The sequence below is a fragment of the Lissotriton vulgaris genome, chromosome 7, assembly GCF_964263255.1.
Source record: "Lissotriton vulgaris chromosome 7, aLisVul1.2, whole genome shotgun sequence".
Lineage (NCBI taxonomy): Eukaryota > Metazoa > Chordata > Amphibia > Caudata > Salamandridae > Lissotriton > Lissotriton vulgaris.
In genome coordinates, this window is record NC_141695.1 from 323,169,117 (window position 1) to 323,189,442 (window position 20,326).

General features: G+C 46.6%; 1 protein-coding gene across 2 annotated transcripts in view; it reads left to right on the forward strand.

Annotated features, from left to right (window-relative positions):
- Positions 1-20,326, forward strand: part of LOC147701481 (carnitine O-palmitoyltransferase 1, liver isoform-like) — a 459,588-nt gene that overhangs the window by 376,227 nt on the left and 63,035 nt on the right. For both annotated transcript variants that reach the window (XM_086930153.1, XM_086930154.1), the window contains exons 14-15: positions 16,229-16,342; positions 16,603-16,695. In XM_086930153.1, the coding sequence (XP_086786279.1) occupies positions 16,229-16,342; positions 16,603-16,695 (207 nt within the window). The remainder of the gene's footprint in view (positions 1-16,228; positions 16,343-16,602; positions 16,696-20,326) is intronic.

Here is a 20,326-nt window from a genome sequence, read left to right on the forward strand (position 1 = left end):
TGTGGCGCATTTCAAACACGCAGGCACTACTCGCACGCTACGATAGGGCGCACTATGACACCCTAGAAACCCTTCTACAGCACTTACCTGATCAGTACAAGGAGGGAGCTGAAATGTTGATTCAGGAGGGGAAGCTTATCACCAACGCTTCAATTAAGTGCGCACTGGACGTGGCTGATACCGCCTCCAGGGCTATAAATACTAGCGTGCTACTGTGTAGGCATGCATGGCTTAGAATATCAGGTTTTAAACCAGACATTCAGACTACCATCTTAAACCAAACAGTTAATCCAGACCACCTGTTTGGGCCAGAAGTGGATGCAACCCTTGAAAAAATGAAAAAAGACACTGGCACTGCTAAATCTATGGGTGCCTTACAGTCTCAGCAGTTTCGGGGTGGTTCCTTTCGCCGCTCCAATAACAGAGGCACCTCAAGGGGTCAAGCGTCACAATCCACACAATACTATAAGAGCAACACCCAATCCTCATACACCAACAAGGGTAGAGGTGGTTACCGGGGCAACAACGTCAAAGGCAGAGGACGTGGAAATAACAGCTCCAGGTCCTCCACCGCCAACAAACAGTGACGCCTTGTCACTGCCCCCCGACCACACAACACCAGTCGGGGGAAGACTCCAGCAGTTCTTGCCCGCGTGGAAATCCATCACCACGGACAGGTGGGTCAAATCTCCTATCCAATACGGTTATTGTCTGGAACTCACTTCCACTCCACCAAACATACCTCCAAGACACCGTCCTATGTCAGGCGAGCACTTGCACTTGTTGCAGCAGGAAGTCCAAGTCATGCTGCAAAAAGGGGCAATAGAGCTAGTTCCACTGCAAGAGAGGGGAACAGGGGTTTACTCTCTGTCCTTTCTAATCCCCAAAAAGGACGGATCCCTCAGGCCCATCCTGGACCTCAGGCCCCTCAACTGGTACATTCTGTCAGAACATTTCCATATGCTCACGTTGCAGCAGGTACTCCCGCTGCTTCGGCAAGGGGACTTCCTAGCTACTCTGGATCTCAAGGATGCATACTTTCACATTCCCCTGCATCCTTCACACAGGAAGTACCTAAGGTTCACCATTCAAGACCAGCACTACCAGTTCAGGGTTCTGCCTTTTGGGGTCACCACAGCGCCCAGGGTCTTTACAAAGTGCCTGGCGACCGTGGCGGCGCATCTAAGACGTCAAAACATCCACGTCTATCCCTATCTGGACGACTGGCTCATTCAGGCGAAGTCGGAACAACAGTGCGCCAACCACGTGTCCCGCACCATTCATCTCCTACACGATCTGGGATTCTCACTGAATTACCCAAAATCCCATCTCCAGCCCGCCCACATACGGCAGTATTTGGGCGCGACAATAAACACTCTGGCGGCCACTGCGCAGCCAAATTCAGTGAGAGTCGCCAGTATCCAGACGCTGATCCAGAGATTCAGACCTCAGCACTCGCTTCCAGCGAAAGTGTTCATGCAGTTGATAGGCATGATGTCCTCCTGCATCTCCATTGTCCCGCACGCGAGGTTACATATGCGTCCGCTTCAGGAGTGCCTGGCAAGTCAGTGGACTCAGGCTCACGGGCAACTAACAGACCTAGTGTTGGTGAGCGGTCGGGCGTACAACTCTCTGCATTGGTGGAATCCACAAAACCTTTGCAAGGGCCGACCGTTCCAAGAGCCTGTGCCACAGATTATCCTGACGACGGACGCTTCTCTCCAGGGATGGGGAGCGCATGTGCTCCACTACACAGTGCAGGGACTATGGACACTACAGCAAAGGAAGATGCACATCAATGTATTGGAACTGATGGCAATCTTCATAGCCTTAAAGGCATTCAAAGTGCATCTGTGCAACAAGGTCGTGTTGATCCGGACAGACAACATGACGGCTATGTACTACATTCAGAAACAGGGGGGCACACACTCTCCGCAGCTGTCTCATCTGGCTCAGAGCATTTGGAAGTGGGCCATTCAGAGGAACATTTTCCTAATGGCAGAACATCTCCCAGGCAAAGACAATCAGATGGCGGACCTGCTCAGCAGGCACAGCCACCAAATGCACGAGTGGGAGATACATCCATCAGTACTCCTACCGTACTTCCAAAGGTGGGGTCATCCAGAGATAGACCTGTTCGCCACAAGGGAGAACTCAAAATGCCAAAGCTTCGCCGCCAGGTTCCCACACCCGCAATCGCAGGGCAATGCGATATGGATGAACTGGTCAGGCAGATTTGCGTACGCTTTTCCCCCAGCACCTCTGATACCGCTGGTGGCGCGCAAGCTCAGGCAGCACTCGATGACTCTCATCCTGGTTGCTCCAACGTGGGCTCGCCAACCATGGTACACCACGTTTCTGGAACTTTCTGTGGTACCGCATCAAAGGCTTCATCTCACACCCAGCCTTCTGACGCAGAGCCATGGCGACATTCAGCACCCAGATCCGCAACAGCTCAACCTGGCGATCTGGCTCCTGAAGTCCTAGAGTTTGGCTACCTCAATCTTCCCCCGGATTGCATGGACATCATTCGGGAGGCAAGAAAGCCCACTACTAGAGCATGTTATGCGTCTAAATGGAAGCGGTTTGTCATTTATTGTGCAAACCACGACATTAACCCGTTGGATGCTTCCATTCAGAACATTATTTGTTACCTTTTCCATCTGTACCAATGCAATTTGGCGTATACTTCCATCCGCATTCACCTGTCTGCGATGGCCGCATACCTCCAGAATAGGCAACACCTTTCACTTTTCAAAGTACCTGCTATCAAAGCATTTCTGGAAGGACTCAAAAGGGTCTTTCCACCACGGACACCACCAGCTCCAGAATGGAACCTCAATGTGGTTCTTACAAGGCTGATGGGTCCTCCTTTTGAGCCACTACGCTCTTGCGAGCTTCAGTTCCTGACTTGGAAAGTGGCTTTCTTAGTAGCAATTACATCGCTACGGAGGGTTAGCGAGTTGCAGGCCCTCACCATCCAAGAGCCTTTTTTCCAAGTCCATGCTAACAGGGTGGTGCTTCGCACTAACCCTAAATTTCTACCCAAGGTTGTGTCTCAATTCCACATGACCCAAACAATCGAGTTGCCAGTGTTTTTTCAAAATCCTGAGTCTCTGGCGGAGCGGATGCTCCACACCCTTGACGTTAAAAGTGCCCTAATGTATTACATTGACAGGACCAAGGATTTTAGAAAGACTAAGCAGCTTTTCGTTGCCTTTGCATCACACCACAAGGGTAACGCTATTTCCAAGGCTGGTATTGCTAGGTGGATCGTGAAATGTATTCAGATCTGTTACGCAAAGGCTAAACGCACTCTTACAATTCCACCGAGAGCCCACTCCACCAGAAGTTGGGGGCCTCTATGGCCTTCCTTGGAAACATTCCCTTAGAGGACATATGTAGAGCAGCCACATGGTCTACCACACATACATTTACTAAACATTACTGTGTAGACGTGCACTCTAAACAGCAGGCAGCTGTAGGGCAGGCTTTTCTCAAGACACTTTTCCAAACTGCTGCAGCTGGCACGGGCGGCCGACGCTAATGGAGGGACTGCTATGTATTCTATGCACAGATATGAATTCAGCAGCCCACATGCCTCGAACTGCAAATGCTACTTACCAGTATGCATCTTTTCTCGGCATGTAGGGCTGCTGACATTCATATCGCCCGCCCTCCTCCCCGGCGCCTGTAGCAGCTGCAGTATTCATGTATATGCTCATAGCATGGTCATCACTCACATAGTTCATTCCATCTCGGCCACAATGGCTAAAAACAATCTGGGGATGGAGGCGATGCCCATGCGCACTGTAGTCCAGGGGAGGAGCCACCTATCTCGTGATACTTCGAAGACTCTTCCAGGACAACAATGTGCAATCATTTCATTTCATTTCAATCTTTATTTCGGCATGAATACCATAAAAGAACAATTACATAGATACAGTAAAACATTTCTTTTAAAATGCACAACATGCTATATAAATTCATTCGATTTTCATGTCGATTCTAAAAATAAAAGTCAAGAAGTTTGAAACATTCATAATAACTATTGATCTTGGTAGAGACAGTTATGGGCGACAGGAATAAAATTTCATCAATTATCCCTCTGTTGTTAATAAGCGGCAATTTTGGCATATCAACTTTTTACAATTTATAGACCAATTTTCTTCTTTGGAAAAAAATACTATGCAAGAATCTGCTAACACTAAATACAATTGGTTGGCTAGTGTTGGACAAAAGAATCCTTAAAGCCTGGGAACATGATCTTACACCTAATGTTAAACATATTGGTTTAATCCATCTTCTTCTAGCCTGAGCATATGCTGGGCAGAAGAAGAGGATATGTAACTCATTTTCTTTTTGATTACATCCACACATGGTACATAATTCATCTTCTACATGGTTTGCCGGGTTTACACCACCAGACCAACGAGCTAGTGTTGAGCCGATTTGGAGATTGCCATATCTGAATTTCAGAAATAGGGTCTTAGCTAAAGGCGGTTCTATTTCATCCAAAAAGTTCTCGAAGAATGGATCATCTTTAAAGGTAAGGAACCTTGTTACAAGTGACCCGCTAGATGGAGCGTTTTTGGTCATATTCGTAATGTACGACCAAAAGCATTTTTTTACCATAGTTTTTGAGTGAGGTGGAAGTAGATCTGGATGTTCCCAGTAATGCGTCAGGCCTAGTAAGGTAAACCAGAATTTAACATGTTTAAACCAGGATATCACCTTGAAGCTATCAAGCTCCATGATTTCTATGAGCCCATCTCTATATACTTGCAGCTCGGGTACACGCCACAGCCTGATCCATAACAATAAAGGACGTAGAATAATATGATGGTCCGTTCTACGAAAATTAAATCAAGCTGAAGTGGGACCAGAGGAGTACTTCTAGGGACTCTGACCAAGCTTCTCAAGAAGTTATTGTCCAAGACCCTGAAAGTATCTTTGGACCCTGGGTCCCAGATTTCTGAACCGTATAGCACTGCAGGTTGAACCTTAAATTTAAAAAGTTCAACTGCAGGAGACACGGCCTTGCTGGTACTTTGGCCTTGCTCTCTAAGAATGGGTTTTGTGTTCTGGCTAAACATCATCTTACATTTTTCCAACTTGGCTTTCCATGTAAAATTGGAGTCCAATGTTACCCCCAAATATCCAAAATACGGGACTGATTCCAGTTTTGATCCATTTAAAGTTAAACAACCCTTGTCAATTTTAGTTGGATTTAGGACCATACACTTTGTCTTTTTCCCATTTATCTCCAATCCTTTCTTGTTGCAATAATCGTTGAAAGAATTTAAGAGAGCTTGGAGACCTTTTTTTGTCTGGGAGATCAAAATGGTATCGTCCGCGAACAATAGGGAAGTAACTTTTTCGCCATTCAACTTGGGAGAGTCATTTTTGCATCCCTCCAAGTATACAGGAATGTCATTCACGAATAGCGAAAACAGTGTGGGGGCCAGTACACACCCCTGGCGCACACCACGTTCGATGGGGATTTTGGGGGTTAGTTCACCTTTTGGGCCCCATCGTACTCTCGCAAAATTACCTCTATGGAGCTCTTTTATTTGCGTTATCAGGGTGGTTGGCATCCCTGCTAAACTCAATGTTTCCCACAATAGATTACGTGGGACTAAATCGAACGCCGCCCTTAAGTCGACGAACGCGACATGTAGTTGGCCCTTTTTAATCTTGATGTATTTCCAATAGAGGCAACAAAAGCGGAAGATTTGATCAATTGTACTAACCTTGGGTCTAAATCCCGCCTGGTATCTAGACAAAATTGCCTTTTCATCCAGCCAATCATTAACACGAAATAGGATATGTCTTGTGTAGATTTTTTGTAATATATCCATTAGGCTTATTGGACGATAATTTGAGGGGTCCATCCTGTCACCTTTCTTATAAATTAAAACAATTTTAGCCCCCTTCCAGCTCTCTGGGAAGTCTAGATTCCGGGATAACTCGTTACACAGATGGTTGATGTAGGGAGCCCATATTTTTAATTCGTGTTTGTACAAGTCTCCCGGAATCTTGTCTAGCCCAGGGGCTTTACCAGACTTGATCTGGGTTATTGCCAATTCTGTCTCTCCTAGAGTAAAATCCAAGGTATCCCTCGGAATGGCATAGCTTGGAGTCCTATCTGTAATGGGTTCCTCGTATTCCTTATATAGGTTAGAAAAATGGTTTACCCAGGTCTGTTCGTCTAAATAGACGTCCTTGACCACTCTGCCTTGGTGATTCCCATTCGCTATCAACCTCCAGAAGGCTATGTTATCTCGTGTTTTTGCTGCGTGCAGCAAATCTGCCCATTTTGCTTCCTCCCATGCCATTTTACATGCCTTTTGGACCAATTTATAATTGTTCCTGGCTGACATAATGTCCGGTTGTGCCTTTGACTTAATCGCAGTTAAAAGTGCCCTCTTGGACTCCCTGCAGTCCTTATTGTACCAGGATTTGCTATGGGGCAAGTTATGTGTCTTCTGCTGCCCTTTCTTCGGCATCCTGGTGACTAAGAGCTTTAGAGCATCAAAAATTTTTTGATGTAGTTTCATAAAATGATTGTCATTCCCCTCCTTTGGGGTGTCATTTGGATATGCTCCAAAGATGCTAACAAAGAGCTTATAAATTTCTGCTATAATTTCACCGCTGCCCAGTATTAGTGGCCATTTGAGAGAACGTCTGTTGTTACTAATGTGGATCTCATTTTGGTCACCGTTGGTTGCTTCTCCAGTCAAAAAGGAAACTGTGTCTCCAAATAGGGATTCCTCAATCTGAAGGACTAGGTGAAAATGATCACTTTCTAATCTTTCTATTACCTCCATGTCAAGGAGGAATTCCCATGATGACACTGAGGCAATAATAAAATCTATATTGCTTTTGTAGCTCCCTCTGTAAAAGGTAGGTTTCTTCACAATATCTGATGGTAGCCGTCCATTGCACGCTCTAGTGCAGTATTCTGCACATAGTTTCGTCATTTGGAGGGCCAGGGGCGAACATTTAACTGGTTTGATGTTATCTAAAACAGGTATCCCATTTGCCTCATCTTCTTCTAAGAAGATGTCACTAAACCCCACAATGGGCTCAAAATTGCAATTAAAATCACCTGCCATGATGACATAATTCTCTCTAGTATCCAGGTTACCCAACAGTAGATGTAGATGGTTTAATAAAGGAGATTCTCTTGTGATGGGTGTTGGTCTGTTGTAAACATTCACTAGATAAAGTTTTTTCCCTTTACAGACAGTGATTTTCAAAATCAGTATATCAGGGGAGTTGGTGTCCATCACTTCTATGTTCACTTTTAGGTTAACTTTTACCCAGATCAACAACCCTCCCGAGGGTCTTCCACTCCTAGAGGGAATCGCACTAGTGCCATAAGATTTGTATCCTAGCCTATGTATAATTTCAACTGACCAGGTCTCTTGCAACATACAAAAATCAAAGGTGTCAATGAAACTTGCCCATTCCGGGTCCCTAAGGTTTTTTGATACCCCTGCTATGTTCCAGGAAACCAGTTTTATGGGCTGACGTGCTTCCAAAGTTTTTTGCATTAGTACATTTCCCACCTCCCCAGGCACTATGATATGGCATTCTGGGCTAGTTGCATCAGATTCTAAAGACATCAAATCGTTTTGGAGTACAACACTTTCCCTTGGTATTGGGTTATCCCCAGTTATTGGTACCAACACAGGCAATAAGTTTACATTCCCCAAAATTTTGGTGTCATTAATATTAACACCAGCTATTTGTAAACAAAGTTCACTTCCTACTCCCCCCTTCCCCAACAAATTGCCATTCTCCAACTCATTTCCATCAAGCCCCTTTCTCTTTTGGCATCAGTCACAGTCGTCTAGACCGCTGAAAATGTCAAATCTGTTAATAGTTTCTAAAGGAGTGAAGGGCTTTAGGTGGTCCATTCTTCTGTTATTAGGTTTGGTTTGGTTTGCCTATATGGGACACAGTTCCAACCAAAAACATCAGGTGCAGGTACGGGGTTTAGGGGGTAAAAGGGCTCCATAGGATTAGGTCTAATAAGTGGTTGCATCATTTGATGTGTATTACCAGCCCTCTGCATAACTGGTGGATAGGAACAGGGTATAATTTGAGATGTTATATGAGAGGCTGGTTGTTGCTGAGAGGGAAAAACCACAGACCTAGGATAAAAATATGTCAACGGTCTGGGTATTATGCAGTTACTTGTAATGCCCGGGGGCCAATTTAATACAAATTGGACTGCATTGGGATCCCTAAAGTTTACAACCACCACATCGCCCTCAATATTGTTTGGTCTACTTCCCAACCAGTGGAGGCGTCGGACATGGACAATTTCACCATTTATATGGGGTGCTATTGGCCTGTATAGACTTAGCCAATGCATGATCTTATTTTTTAATTGTCCAAAACCCTCCCTCTTGTTAGTTTGTAGCACCGGGACCCCTGTTAGGACTACCACAAAGGGCACTGCCTCCTGGTGGTAATTCTGGGTTTGGGACCGGTTTGGGCCTTCCCCATCTTGGCTTTTGTCCCCTCGCCTCCGTCGTTTGGCTTTCATTTGGAATGTTGACTATATCATTGGATGGTTTAGTTATATCAGTAACTGGCGTAGAGGCCGTTTTGTTCTGTAGATTTTTTGGGGGTGGAATTGGTTGAACAGTTGTTATAGTGTTCCCTTTAGGCACCGAGGTAGAAGGATTCACCTATGAAGTAGAATTAACTGGTGGGGCTGGAGCGGCTGGGCTAGGCTTAGTCACGCTAGATGTTTTGTGCGTTACTAAATTCAATGTTTTTGGGTTCACTTCGCCCTTATTTCCTAGTACACGCTCAAGTGAGCTCAGTCTTAATTCTACTTCAATCAGCCTCTCCAAGATCGATGCAGAGTAGGTGTTAATTAAGCTTTCTATGGAATCTAAAGTTGCAGAATCGCGAACTATGAGGGGCGCTTTAGACAGCACAGAAACTTCCATAATATCCTCCATGTCTATGGGCATAACAGGGGGTGGCGGGGATGCAATGGTGATAGGCCCTTCGGTAGCAACTGAAATAATGTCAGTGCTAGCTACAGGAGTCTTCGCCTTTTTTCCAAAGTCTGAATGACTTAATTTTGTTTGTGATGGAACCCCCCCTTTTCGCCTTTTTTTACATGGAGGTGGCCCATGTACCCTTGGGGCTAGCATAGGTTTCTTTACTCTACTGCGCACTATTTTTGATGGTATAAGAGTGGGAGGTTTTAAAACATTGGGGGTGCTTGTTTGTGTAATAACATCAGGACCAATCGTATCCAGTTGAGGAGAGTTGGTTATACAGGGTGTGGTAACAGCTAGTTCCACAGGTTGGCTATCAGATGTGTGGACGATGACATCAGCTAGCTGTGAATTTACACCAATGTTCACGGGAGGTAAGGATAATGGCGACAAGCGCCGATTTTTTTAAACTTTCCACAGAGCGGCGGCGATCAGCACGACGCTCTGCCAAAACACTTTCCAGTGGAATGTCTGGAGAAGCTTTGGTGAAATAATCATCAAGGGTTTTATTTAGCAATGCTCCCTGTTTATCAGACATGGTAAATAAATGTATAAAACCACAACAATGGTTTTTCAAGGGCGCAAAAGAACAAAGGTTTAGTAACAAATAATCTCAATTATAAATACCAGGGATTAATGTCCAGTCCGGTCTCAGTGGTTCTCGGAGGGTCTCAGAGGGTCCGCCCTTAGTCCGGGCTTTGTCCCGGGATATGTCCCACACACGCGTCCCGCTAACGCGTGGTTACTCCTGGTCTTATACGGGCTATGGAAAGAGGGGGCGGAGTCACGGGAAGAGGCGGCAGGTGTGCTCGATGGGTCACGCACAGCCTGGTGGGCCTCGCAGTCCCGTCCTCCTGCAGCAGCAAGTCTCCCCCAAGCAGCTTCCAATGCCCAACGGGGCTCCAGGCAGGCAGCAAACAGAACGGACTTCCAATCTCCTAAGCGAGCGGCTCTTCAGAGCGTCGACCAGCTTCGGCGCCGACGCAGCCGCGTCGGGCGTTTTCGCCTTCGACTTCGACCCGGGGGGTTTTGGATCGGCCATTTTGGCGTGGCTCTTGAGCTCGGCGGCCATCTTGAATTTCTTCGGCGCCGAGGCCTCTGGAGCCTTCGATCCCACCAGTGCGACTTGCACTTTCGGTTTCGATGCAGATGGCGTGGACCCCGATGGCTTCACTTTCGGTTTCTGTACCGGGAGTGGCGCATCACCAATGTCCGTGGCCGGGCCCGGAGGCGGGGCTGTGGGACGAGTATTGAGGTGTTGGGTAAGGCCCGAAGGCGATCCCTCGACCTGGGCCTTATTCTGGGGTTTGGCCCCGGAGTCAGTATGAGGATGCTCCTCTTCCGAGCTATCCTCTACGGTGGCAATGGCCCCGTCGTCGTCCCCTACCTCCTCGACGACTTCCTCCAACTCTTCGTCTCCCGCGTCGTAGTCTTCTTCTTCCGACGCCGGGTTAGAGTCCGAAACATTAAGGACGGTGTCGTCTTCAACATCTTCTTCAAAGATGTTTGCCGGTGGGGGTGCCGATAACTGGGCCTGCAGTCTTGCGGCCCGACGTAGCTTGAGTCTTCTTCGACCGGAACTTGGAACAGGCCATACACCTGGCCTCGTCGTGGTCCGGCGACAAGCATCTGTTGCACACTGGGTGCACGTCGAGGTGTGAATACTTTGAGGCACACACTGGGCACCTCTTAAACGGAGTTCTTTCCATGTTGAAGTAGTCTGGAGCGTCGTGTAGGCCCGTCCGCGCCGACAGCACGCGGAAGGGCAGCAAGTGTTCGGAGCCGAGGAATAAACCAACCCGAACGATAGACAATACCGACGCGAGTCCTAAAGACCTTTTGGTCTCAAGTAAGGAAAGTTAAACAACTATCGATTCCGACAGAGGGAACCGAAACACATCCGAACCCAATGGCGGAAAAAAACAATCTGGGGATGGAGGCGATGCCCATGCGCAATGTAGTCCAGGGGAGGAGCCACCTATCTCGTGATACTTCGAAGACCCTTCCAGGACAACAATGTGCAATCATCCGGACCCAACACTAGGCGGCGATCTATGCACAGATATGAATGTCAGCAGCCCTACATGCCAAGAACAGATGCATACTGGTAAGTAGCATTTGCATTCTGAAGCTGACGCACTCCGCACCAATCACCTCCACCTCAGCGCTGAAACACCCTTTAAATCCAAAGTGTTTAGTCTCCAAGACAAGGTTGGTGCTGATGCCAAAACCTTTGGTGCCGAAAGAACGTCGACCATTAGCTCTGTTGAGCCAGTCATCCTGAAGCTTCAGGACAAACTCAACGCCTCTCAGCAGCACATTGTTGTCCATCCTCACACAGGCAAGATAATCGCCTAGCCACCAGCAACCTCTAAGCAGTGATCGAAGGGGCAGCTCAATTTCGAGGAAAGCAGCGAAAGTGGCGCAACAAGACTACCAGCACTCTTCCAGACCCACAGTCATCTATCCCCTCCCTTCCTCTGGCTCACCTTCCTCACCTTATCTTCCTGTTGACACCCTTCCTTACAAAGCATTAGGGTCACAACACTCTGACTTTCGGGATCACAGCACATAGGAACCGATATGACATTCCCCTCAGGATGACCCTTAGAATTCTTATGATGCGGACTTTCCAGGGAACACAGACCTTGATCTCTACCACACTTGTCCCTCCCCACCAAATGACACTACCTTCTACCATGAGTTTCTTGGTTTGGCTGCCTGCCTAGGGATGCCATCAAGTATGCTAGAAACTCTCCTCACAATGCTGAAGGGCATTCTTAAACTAGCCTCAGACATCTTTAGGGATCCAGTTAAAGCTTGTGTAGTCACCCGTAGGTTAGACAGAAATACAAAGCCACTCCTTCTGACTCACTCTACATCCAGAGTCCACTCCCTGCCGACTTCTTGATGGTGCATACTGCTCGCAGACGATCCAAAGCAGAGGATACTGGTGATGCGCCACCGCTGGACTAGAAAAATAAGTGTTTTGGCGCACCTGGCAAGTGTGTAACTGTGCAGTCGGCCTGCCACTGTTGCATCGTCAACTCCCATCGGTCGAGATGAAGGAGATCCTCCCCTTTCTCCCAGAGGAGTACCGCAAGAGTGCATTAGCTAGTCTCTGAAGGGAAGCTCATTTCAGACACCACAAACGGATGTGCCCTTGTGATGCTGACGCCGCCACTCGCGGCATCAGTTCCAGTGTGCTCATATGCAGGCACGCTCGGTTCCGGCTTCAAGCCAGACGTCCAACAGCACCTCCTCAAACTGCCCTTTGATGGGGCACACATCTTTGGGTCCCAGTTTGAGTAGTTGCTGGAAAATATAATAACGGACAAAGACTGCGAAGACGGTGGGCACCCCCAGACGCCCACCCTCGTGGATCCTTACTCAGGTCAGCCTACTGTGGCGGCTCAAGTCTGCCTCCACTTCTTTCCAGTATCAGCATGTTCAGCAACCCTCCACAAGGGACTGCTTACAGGGGACATAATGGGGCAACAGCTCAAGGTGTAGAGGCAAAGGTGGGTCTCTGAAAGGAGCAGCCCCAGCCAAGCAGTGGCTTGCCCCCACTTCCCCCCTGACCACACAACACCTGTCTGGGTCGATTCCAAGGTTCTTCCCCACCTGGCAACATGTCACCTCAGACCAGTAGGTATAAAACATCATTTAACACGGTTAATCTTTGGAACTCATTCCCAGGCCTCCCAGCATATAATTTCACAGGCATACCCTCTCCCCAGAACACCCAATTCCTGCTTTGAGAATAAATCGAAGCACTCCTTCTCAAAGGAGCTATGGAGGCTGTGCCACGACACCTGCAGGGTTGTAATCCCTCTACTTCCTCATTCCCAAGAAGGATAGGTCCTTCCGACCTATCCTGGACCTCCATCCCCTCAACACCTTCAAAACTTGCTACACTTACATGCTGTAGTTGCTTATCTCCAAAATAGGCAACAAATTTCCCTCTTCAGGGTTCCTTTTATTAACTATTTTATGGGGGGTTTCAAAAGGGTCAGTCCTCAACGGGTCACACCCTCATCACACATCCCACCTGCCCCTCCCTCGCCAATTGTGTGGAGTCTTCGTATCGTCCTCATAAGACTTGTGGGTCTTCCATTCAAACCCCTCCATTCCTGCCTGTTTCAATTTCTCTCTTGAAAGGTGTAGTTTCTTGTTCCTATCACCTCTCTCAGGCGTGTCAATGTGCTCCAAGTCTCAAGATTAGAGAAAGTTTTCTTTCAGGTATACAGGGATAGGGTTATCCTTTGCACTAACCCTAATTGCTTCCTCAGGTGGTCTCTTCATTCCACTTTAATCAGTCTATAGAACTGCCAGTTTTCTTTCCTCAACCTGACTCCGTGGGAGAACAGGCCCCCAATGCCTTAGCCGTTAAGCGTGTCCTAATGTACGATGTAGACCGGTCAAAACCCTTCATAAAAAACTCAACAACTCTTTGTTGCCTTTTTCAAACCCCATAAAGGAGAGTCTCTTTTAATCCGGCATAGCTAGATGGATAGTCGGGTGTATCCAAACATACTATGCAAAATCCAAGTGGGCTTTTCCTATTCCTCCAAAACCCCCACTCTATAAAGCCTTCCTGGGAAACATTCCCATAGCTGACATCTCCAAAGCTGCTACTAGGTCTACACCAAACACTTTCACAAAACACTATTGTGTGGATGTGCTACCAGGCCAGGTTGTACTCTGTACACTATCTCAGTCTATTACAACTCATAAAGGCTAGCCACCACTTATGAGAGGACAGCTTTACAGTCTATGCACAGCCTGTGTATCTACAACCATTCATGCCTTGAACGAAAATTTTTATACTGTAAGCATCTGTTTGTGGCATGTAGTGCTTTTAAGAAATACAACTGCTGTCTTGTTGTAGATGTTTAATATGTGGCTGCATAGAGGGCAGGATAGTCTCAAAGATTAGTAGTGCCAAAAATCAAGTTACTGGCATTTGCTTTAGTAGTTCTATAATGTTGCAGCTAATGCTACTAGAGACAAATGCTAAAGTGGGTGCCCCTTCTGAAAGTTTGCTCTGATTTCTTTTCTTGGTCAAAGAAAGGAATTGTACGTTTTGTGATAACATTTTTAATTCGGTAAAAACATTTAGGAAGCGGCCCAATAATAACTAACAACTTGCACAGTATTTCCCATTCCATTAGTACCTTTAGTGGGATAACTTATGATCCCCCAGTGACATCTGGCTAAAGTATGACCCATGCCTCTAGTATCTGTAGTAGTACCACTGTAAATTGAAATCCAGTTCATAATGAGGGCCTTAGTGATGAACAATGCTTTAGTGAATGGTTAAAAACCACACACTCGTTCCCCATGGCCTCTTCACCATTCAGAATGCCTGATCCAAAAAGGGCCTGCCAATATTCTAGTGTTGAAGCAAGCCAGATGTTTTCCTCTCTAAATAACAGTGTTGAGGCAGATGTACAGCAAAGCTGCCAGGCACTACCTGAATAACAGGGAAGAACCAGATCCAGGACTCTCGAGGAATGCTCAGACAATGTGATACTGGCTTAGGCATGCAGGTTGCAGCAGTACACCTGTTAGTGTGGCTGATGTTAAAAACTGATGCACTAAGCAGTTATTTGTCCAAACTTACTCAAAGAAATGTTGAGGCCATGGGGAAGGAACTCGCTTAATATATATATTTTAATCAGGCATCTGAGCTTAGCTGTAAAGGGATGTGCCTTTAAAGAGTTGGTCAGGCATTTTTCTGTGTGTGCTTCCTGTTTCTCTCTTCTGTCGAACAATTTCATGCTCGTAGAGCATAGAATACAAATATTCCCTATGACCCCGTCATGGTCACACTATTGGTGATTTCAGGACCTTCTTAGTTTATCAAGGATAGATTGCAGACCATGCCCCTTGTAAAGAACTGATATCATCGTCCATGATTACAACTATGCATCACTGACCGAGAGTACATTGCTCTTGAATACCTCAGCTAATGCCATTTGTACCTGAAGAGATTCTCCTATTGCTTCTTAGATGTGAAGGGTCATCCTAGAACATACCATTTTGATGAAGGAAATTTAGAAGGGATTAAAATGTCTACACCAATCTCCTTGTGGTTTAAATGTAGCACTTTGTGATATGAGGATAGTAATTTGAGCCAATATATAGGGTTGGCATTACTTCAGTTTATGGTGGAAGCATGTCTCAGGCTCTGTGTTCTTATTAGCTCTTCTAAGTGTATATTAGATTGTCATGTACACCAAACCATTTTTTTGCAAGTTTGTATTTTAATCCACCTTCTCCTGTAGAGAAGATCGCTCCCACCCATTATGTGAAAGAGTTATTCAATATTATCTTTAAAAAACAAAGAAATTAGGAAATCAAAGAAGCTTGTGTTTAATTATTGTGTCATTGCGCAGGCTTACTAATCTGTAAACGACCCCTTGCTAGGGAGTTCGTTTCATCCATTTCATTGTTGAAAGATTAACAAACTCTTTCTGTGTTGCTAAGTATCTTACTCTACAGCTCAATTAAAAATGTCTCCATTATTGAAATCTGCATATCTGCCAAATGGATTGACCACCATATAACAGCAGTGCCTGAGATTACTGTTTAGACAGTCACTCACAGACACGGACTATGGTCTTGCTTCTCTGTGAAACATGTTGCATGTATTAACTTGTCTTTTTCACTTGTCTCTTCTCTTTTTTCTGATTTTCTGCACCATTGGTTAGAAGGTGAGCTTGTCATTCAATTAACTGTTTAGAGATATTAACGAGGATCCCGTGATGGGGACGTGAAGATAATGACTTGAAATCTTGGTTCTCTTCTTATTATGTTTTGAGAATCAGCTGAGAGGCAAATAAACCAATGTTTATAAATGTATGCTTTTCCATTTACAGTATATAAACACTTTGTCCATCTGTGCACCTTGGCAGTGAGCCAACATATTCCTTAATTTGCTTTATATTCATGTTTTATATAGCACAGCCTTGCACATTGGAACGTTTTGACGTGCTGCTTTAAGTAGCTTTTAAAAATTCCCAACTACCACTGAGTTTAGGGTGAAAGTAACAGGCTTTTCTACAGTGACTTACTGTACACTGCTATGATCATTCATAGCCACTACTTAACACTTCCTGTTTCATGTTGTGTGAGGTCATATGCAAAGGATGTTTTTTCATAATTAGTCTTTTCCTATTCCTTTTTATCGACAGGTATTGTCGGAACCGTGGCGTCTCTCCACAAGCCAGACTCCTGTTCAGCAGATAAAGCTATTTGACTTGGTGAATTACCCAGAGTACATCTCCTGTGGAGGAGGCTTCGGGCCGGTCAGTAAAACTTTATTTAATTGAACTAGAAAGTAACCTATATTTTCTGAGTGATTAAAATCCAGTTTCTTCTTTTTTTGGGTTGGGGGGCTGGGTGGGGAGAATGTATTGAATATGGTTAATTGTGGCTCATAGAGCTGTACATAATGCCAATCTATTTCCTGGGGCTCTAAGTCTGTTTTCTGTTATTTCAAATTTCTCTGCATATCTCATTAGTGCGGCTAGGAGTCCTTGACTTTGCTCCTTCCACTTTCTTCTAGGTGGCTGATGATGGATACGGTGTCTCCTATATCATCGTTGGAGAAGATCTCATTAATTTCCATGTGTCGTGCAAGTTTTCTGGACATCAGACGGTATGTTTGTGTGTGGTTGTATTTTATACCCCAATCCTACCTACAGAGTAGCTGAGAATTGAACAGTAGTGGGGGATACAATTTGGGCTTAGTGAGCTTGGAACTGGCAAGATGCATAGGACAAGTTCCTACTTTCTGTGTATGGATGTGAAGAGGGCCAGAGTTCATTGCCCTCCTGAGGCCCCAGTTGTTTCCAGTGTATATATAATGTGTCTACTTCAATTGCCCCTGCCTATGATAAATTCCCTTTCATTTGACTGTGCTTTTATTCTTCTTTCTGATTATTTTTAGGCATTGCCTATGCAGCACATGCACTGTCTCTTAGAGACATGCTGTATTCACTCTGTGGGCTTACATCCTCCCCATCGCTTTTAATTTGTTAATGATCGCATTGTTCGAAAAGCTTGCTTCCATGTGGTTTTGCTTTGTTATATGTCCCTCCTCCTCGTGTTTTGCTCCTTCCCAGGGAGCACGGCCTATTGTGTTTTGTAACATGAGTGTATTTCCCTTTGTGTATGCGCACTATTTTTAGGTCTCGCCTGGCGACCGCAGCGCGAAAGCGCTGTCGCCAGCGAGATCTGTTGTCACTGACTTGCCTCCGAAGGAAGACAGGAGATGGGCACGCACAGGGCAGACTGGAAATGTGAACGTGCGCATGAACACACACGTACAGTCACACAATGCGCACATCTCCTGTCCCCCTTCCATCCTGACGGCGTGAAATACCCAAAATGCCCAAGATGTGGCAGGGCACTTAAAATAAAATATGCCCCTGATGGAGTGGCCCGCAACGGCGGGACCGCTCAGGACAGGCACTCGCTACTGCCAGCATGCAGCCCCACTCACCGGGCAGCTGTGCATAGACTCAGTTTCCTCTCTTCTCGGCGGCCTGCGTGGGGTTCCCATGCGACGCCCTGCCGGGGCTCCCTCAGTATACGGGAGCCCTACAGAAACAGACCCCGCCTCTCAACTTCACCCGGCCCCCTCCTGGGACCCGGGACTTCTCAGGACCTCGACCGCTACGGCGGGGCTCTCCCTTCCTCATGGGAGCCCCGCATCAACGAGCCACACCGGCCTCTTCGGGCTGCGTCACAGGGCCCCGCCTATGTCACGGGCAAGGATACCTGACTTCCTGGTTTCGCCTTCCGGGCCGCAACAGTGATTTTCAGAAGGCAGAACGCAGGGTAGGCACTCGCCTAACAATACATTAAATGTGGCCATGGCGCGGGGTGGACACCTGCTATAAACGCGGTCTTACCCCCCTCCTCGCCCACAGTGCGACGTCATCAACTGTAGTTCCAAAGTAGGTGCCTCCGTCCCCAACCCCTCTCTGAACACTGCAGCCTCTTTCCTTCTGGTCCTGGGCACATCTCTTCTCAAACTGCGTCTCTCCCCTCCCTCTCACCAGACTGCATCTCTCCTCTCTCATGGCCGCCTCTTCCCTAGTGTCCCCTCTTACCAGCCAGCGTCGCTCCACCCCCACCCCCCCACCCTTCATGCCAGCCCTAGGGCTCTCCCTTACCTGCCAGTGTCTCTCCCTCCCTCTGATGGCAGCCTCTTTCCTATGGCTCTCCCTTACCAGCCCCCGTTTCTCCCCTCCCTCTCATGCCAGCCTCTTCCCTAGGGCTCTCCCTCACCTGCCAGCGTCCCTCCCTCTGATGACAGCCTCTTCCCTGGGAGTCACTGGCACCCAAAGTCACGGGCACCCCAAAACACGGCCACCGAGATCTGAGGTGGGATTTTATGCTTGTATTCAATGAAAAGCTGAATTTTAAATCCCAAGTCTCCAAGGTGGTCTGCATTCCTTACTATTAGAACAGTGCGCAAAATCATTCCATTTGTTCCGGAAAGCGCAAGAAAAATGGTTTTAACTTCCCTTGTGTTGTCTAAATTCGATTACTGTAATGCTTTACATATTCATTTACAGTCTAGTCAACTTAGAAGACTGCAGTCAGTGCAGAATGCTGCTGCTAGAGTGGTACTTAATGTTCCTAAATACCAGGCCATTGGGGCTGGAATACAAAAACTGCACTGGCTGCCAGTTGCTCATTACATACAATTTAAAGCTTTGTGTTTAGCACACAAGGCCCTATACAAAGTGGGCCCACGTTTTCTTCAGCAGATTTTTAACTGGTATTCCCCTTCGAGACAACTTTGTTTGGCTACTGCCTTCTTAATGCCTACCTACAGAATTAGGACAACCAATTGGGGTGGCAGGAGTTTGTCATAGCACCATTAGTCTCTGGAATTCTCTCCCGCTTTCTCTTAGAAAGATGCCTACTCTGATGGAGTTTAGGAAAAATCTTAAAACATGGCTATTTAAGAACTAAGGTTTTTGTGCAACATGTGGTCCATAAGCGCCTAGACACCTAAGGGTAGTAGTGCGTTATAGAAATTGTGATAACATTAACATATTTGCATGGGCTCCCCATTTTCCCACAACCCCTACCCCCTGGTGTACTCTGCCAGTTGTCTCATCCCTTCGAGTCCCAGTGTAATGAGGAGTCTCTTGAGGATGTCCTTCACAAGCCTGCTCCAAACACGAGGTGAGGTGTTGAGGAATATTACATCCAATAGGCCTGGTTTAGGTATGTTGGGGGTCTGTGTTCAAGATAGAATGTGTGGCGTGAGTGTGCGTGAACCCAACAACCAAAAAAGATGGGGGTGCTATTTCTCTTTTGTAGCTGAAAAAATCTAACCAACCGAATAATACATTATCTGGGATGAGATAATAGGACCTCCGATTTTATGCTTTTATCAGAGGTGGGCCCATCACATGACAACCAACAGATTAGACCTTACGACTGGGACCCTATGTGACATGCTGAAAGATAAATGCTGTGATACAGAGTCCTTCTGAGATCGGGGGCTGGCATTAACCTCTCTTTTATATCTACGTGGTGACGCAAGTAGCCCAGGAACTGGCAAGTGAGGTTTGCATTTAGAAATATGAACTATTTTCTTAATGTTGTTCTGAGATTTTTCTAGGGGTGCAACCCCTTTTCCTAACACCAAGCATATTGTGAATGAATTTTGGGACTATGCCAACAGCGGGACTGTCTTCCACAAAGGCTTTACGTTGCATTAGGGACACCCCAGAAGAGCTCGCGCACAGCTACTTCTTACGCAGCCTGGGAAAGCCAAAAAACGTAAACACTTTCAGAGCTCGGTAGCTTGTGACATGACACACTAAATGAATCTTTATTTCCCTTAATGAGCTGCGGAGCCTTTGAGGACGGTTGCGAGTGACAAGCGGCATCATTTTCATCTCCAAAGGCTCCCAGCAAGAATCCAACTCAGAAAAAAAGAATGACGTATTTTAAGTGAAATGAGACAGGAGTAGTAAATAGGGATACCTTTACTCGTCACCTAAAAGTGACTGAAGCCACGCCCCGGAAATGACGTGGGTTGGCGTGTGAGAGCCCTCCCCGGAACCGACATAGATGTTTGAGGGTCACGTGTGTTGTGACATCATGTGAACATGTGTTGGTCCTGTGTTAGGGTCCTAGCGCTGTGTGTTTAGGGTTGTATAAAATTGTAGCCCTAGCTGGTGCGTGCAGAAGTGTCTGAGCCTAAGAGGGCACACCTGGGCACGTTTAAACTGGGGCAGCAGAGCTTTTTCAGGTGGGGG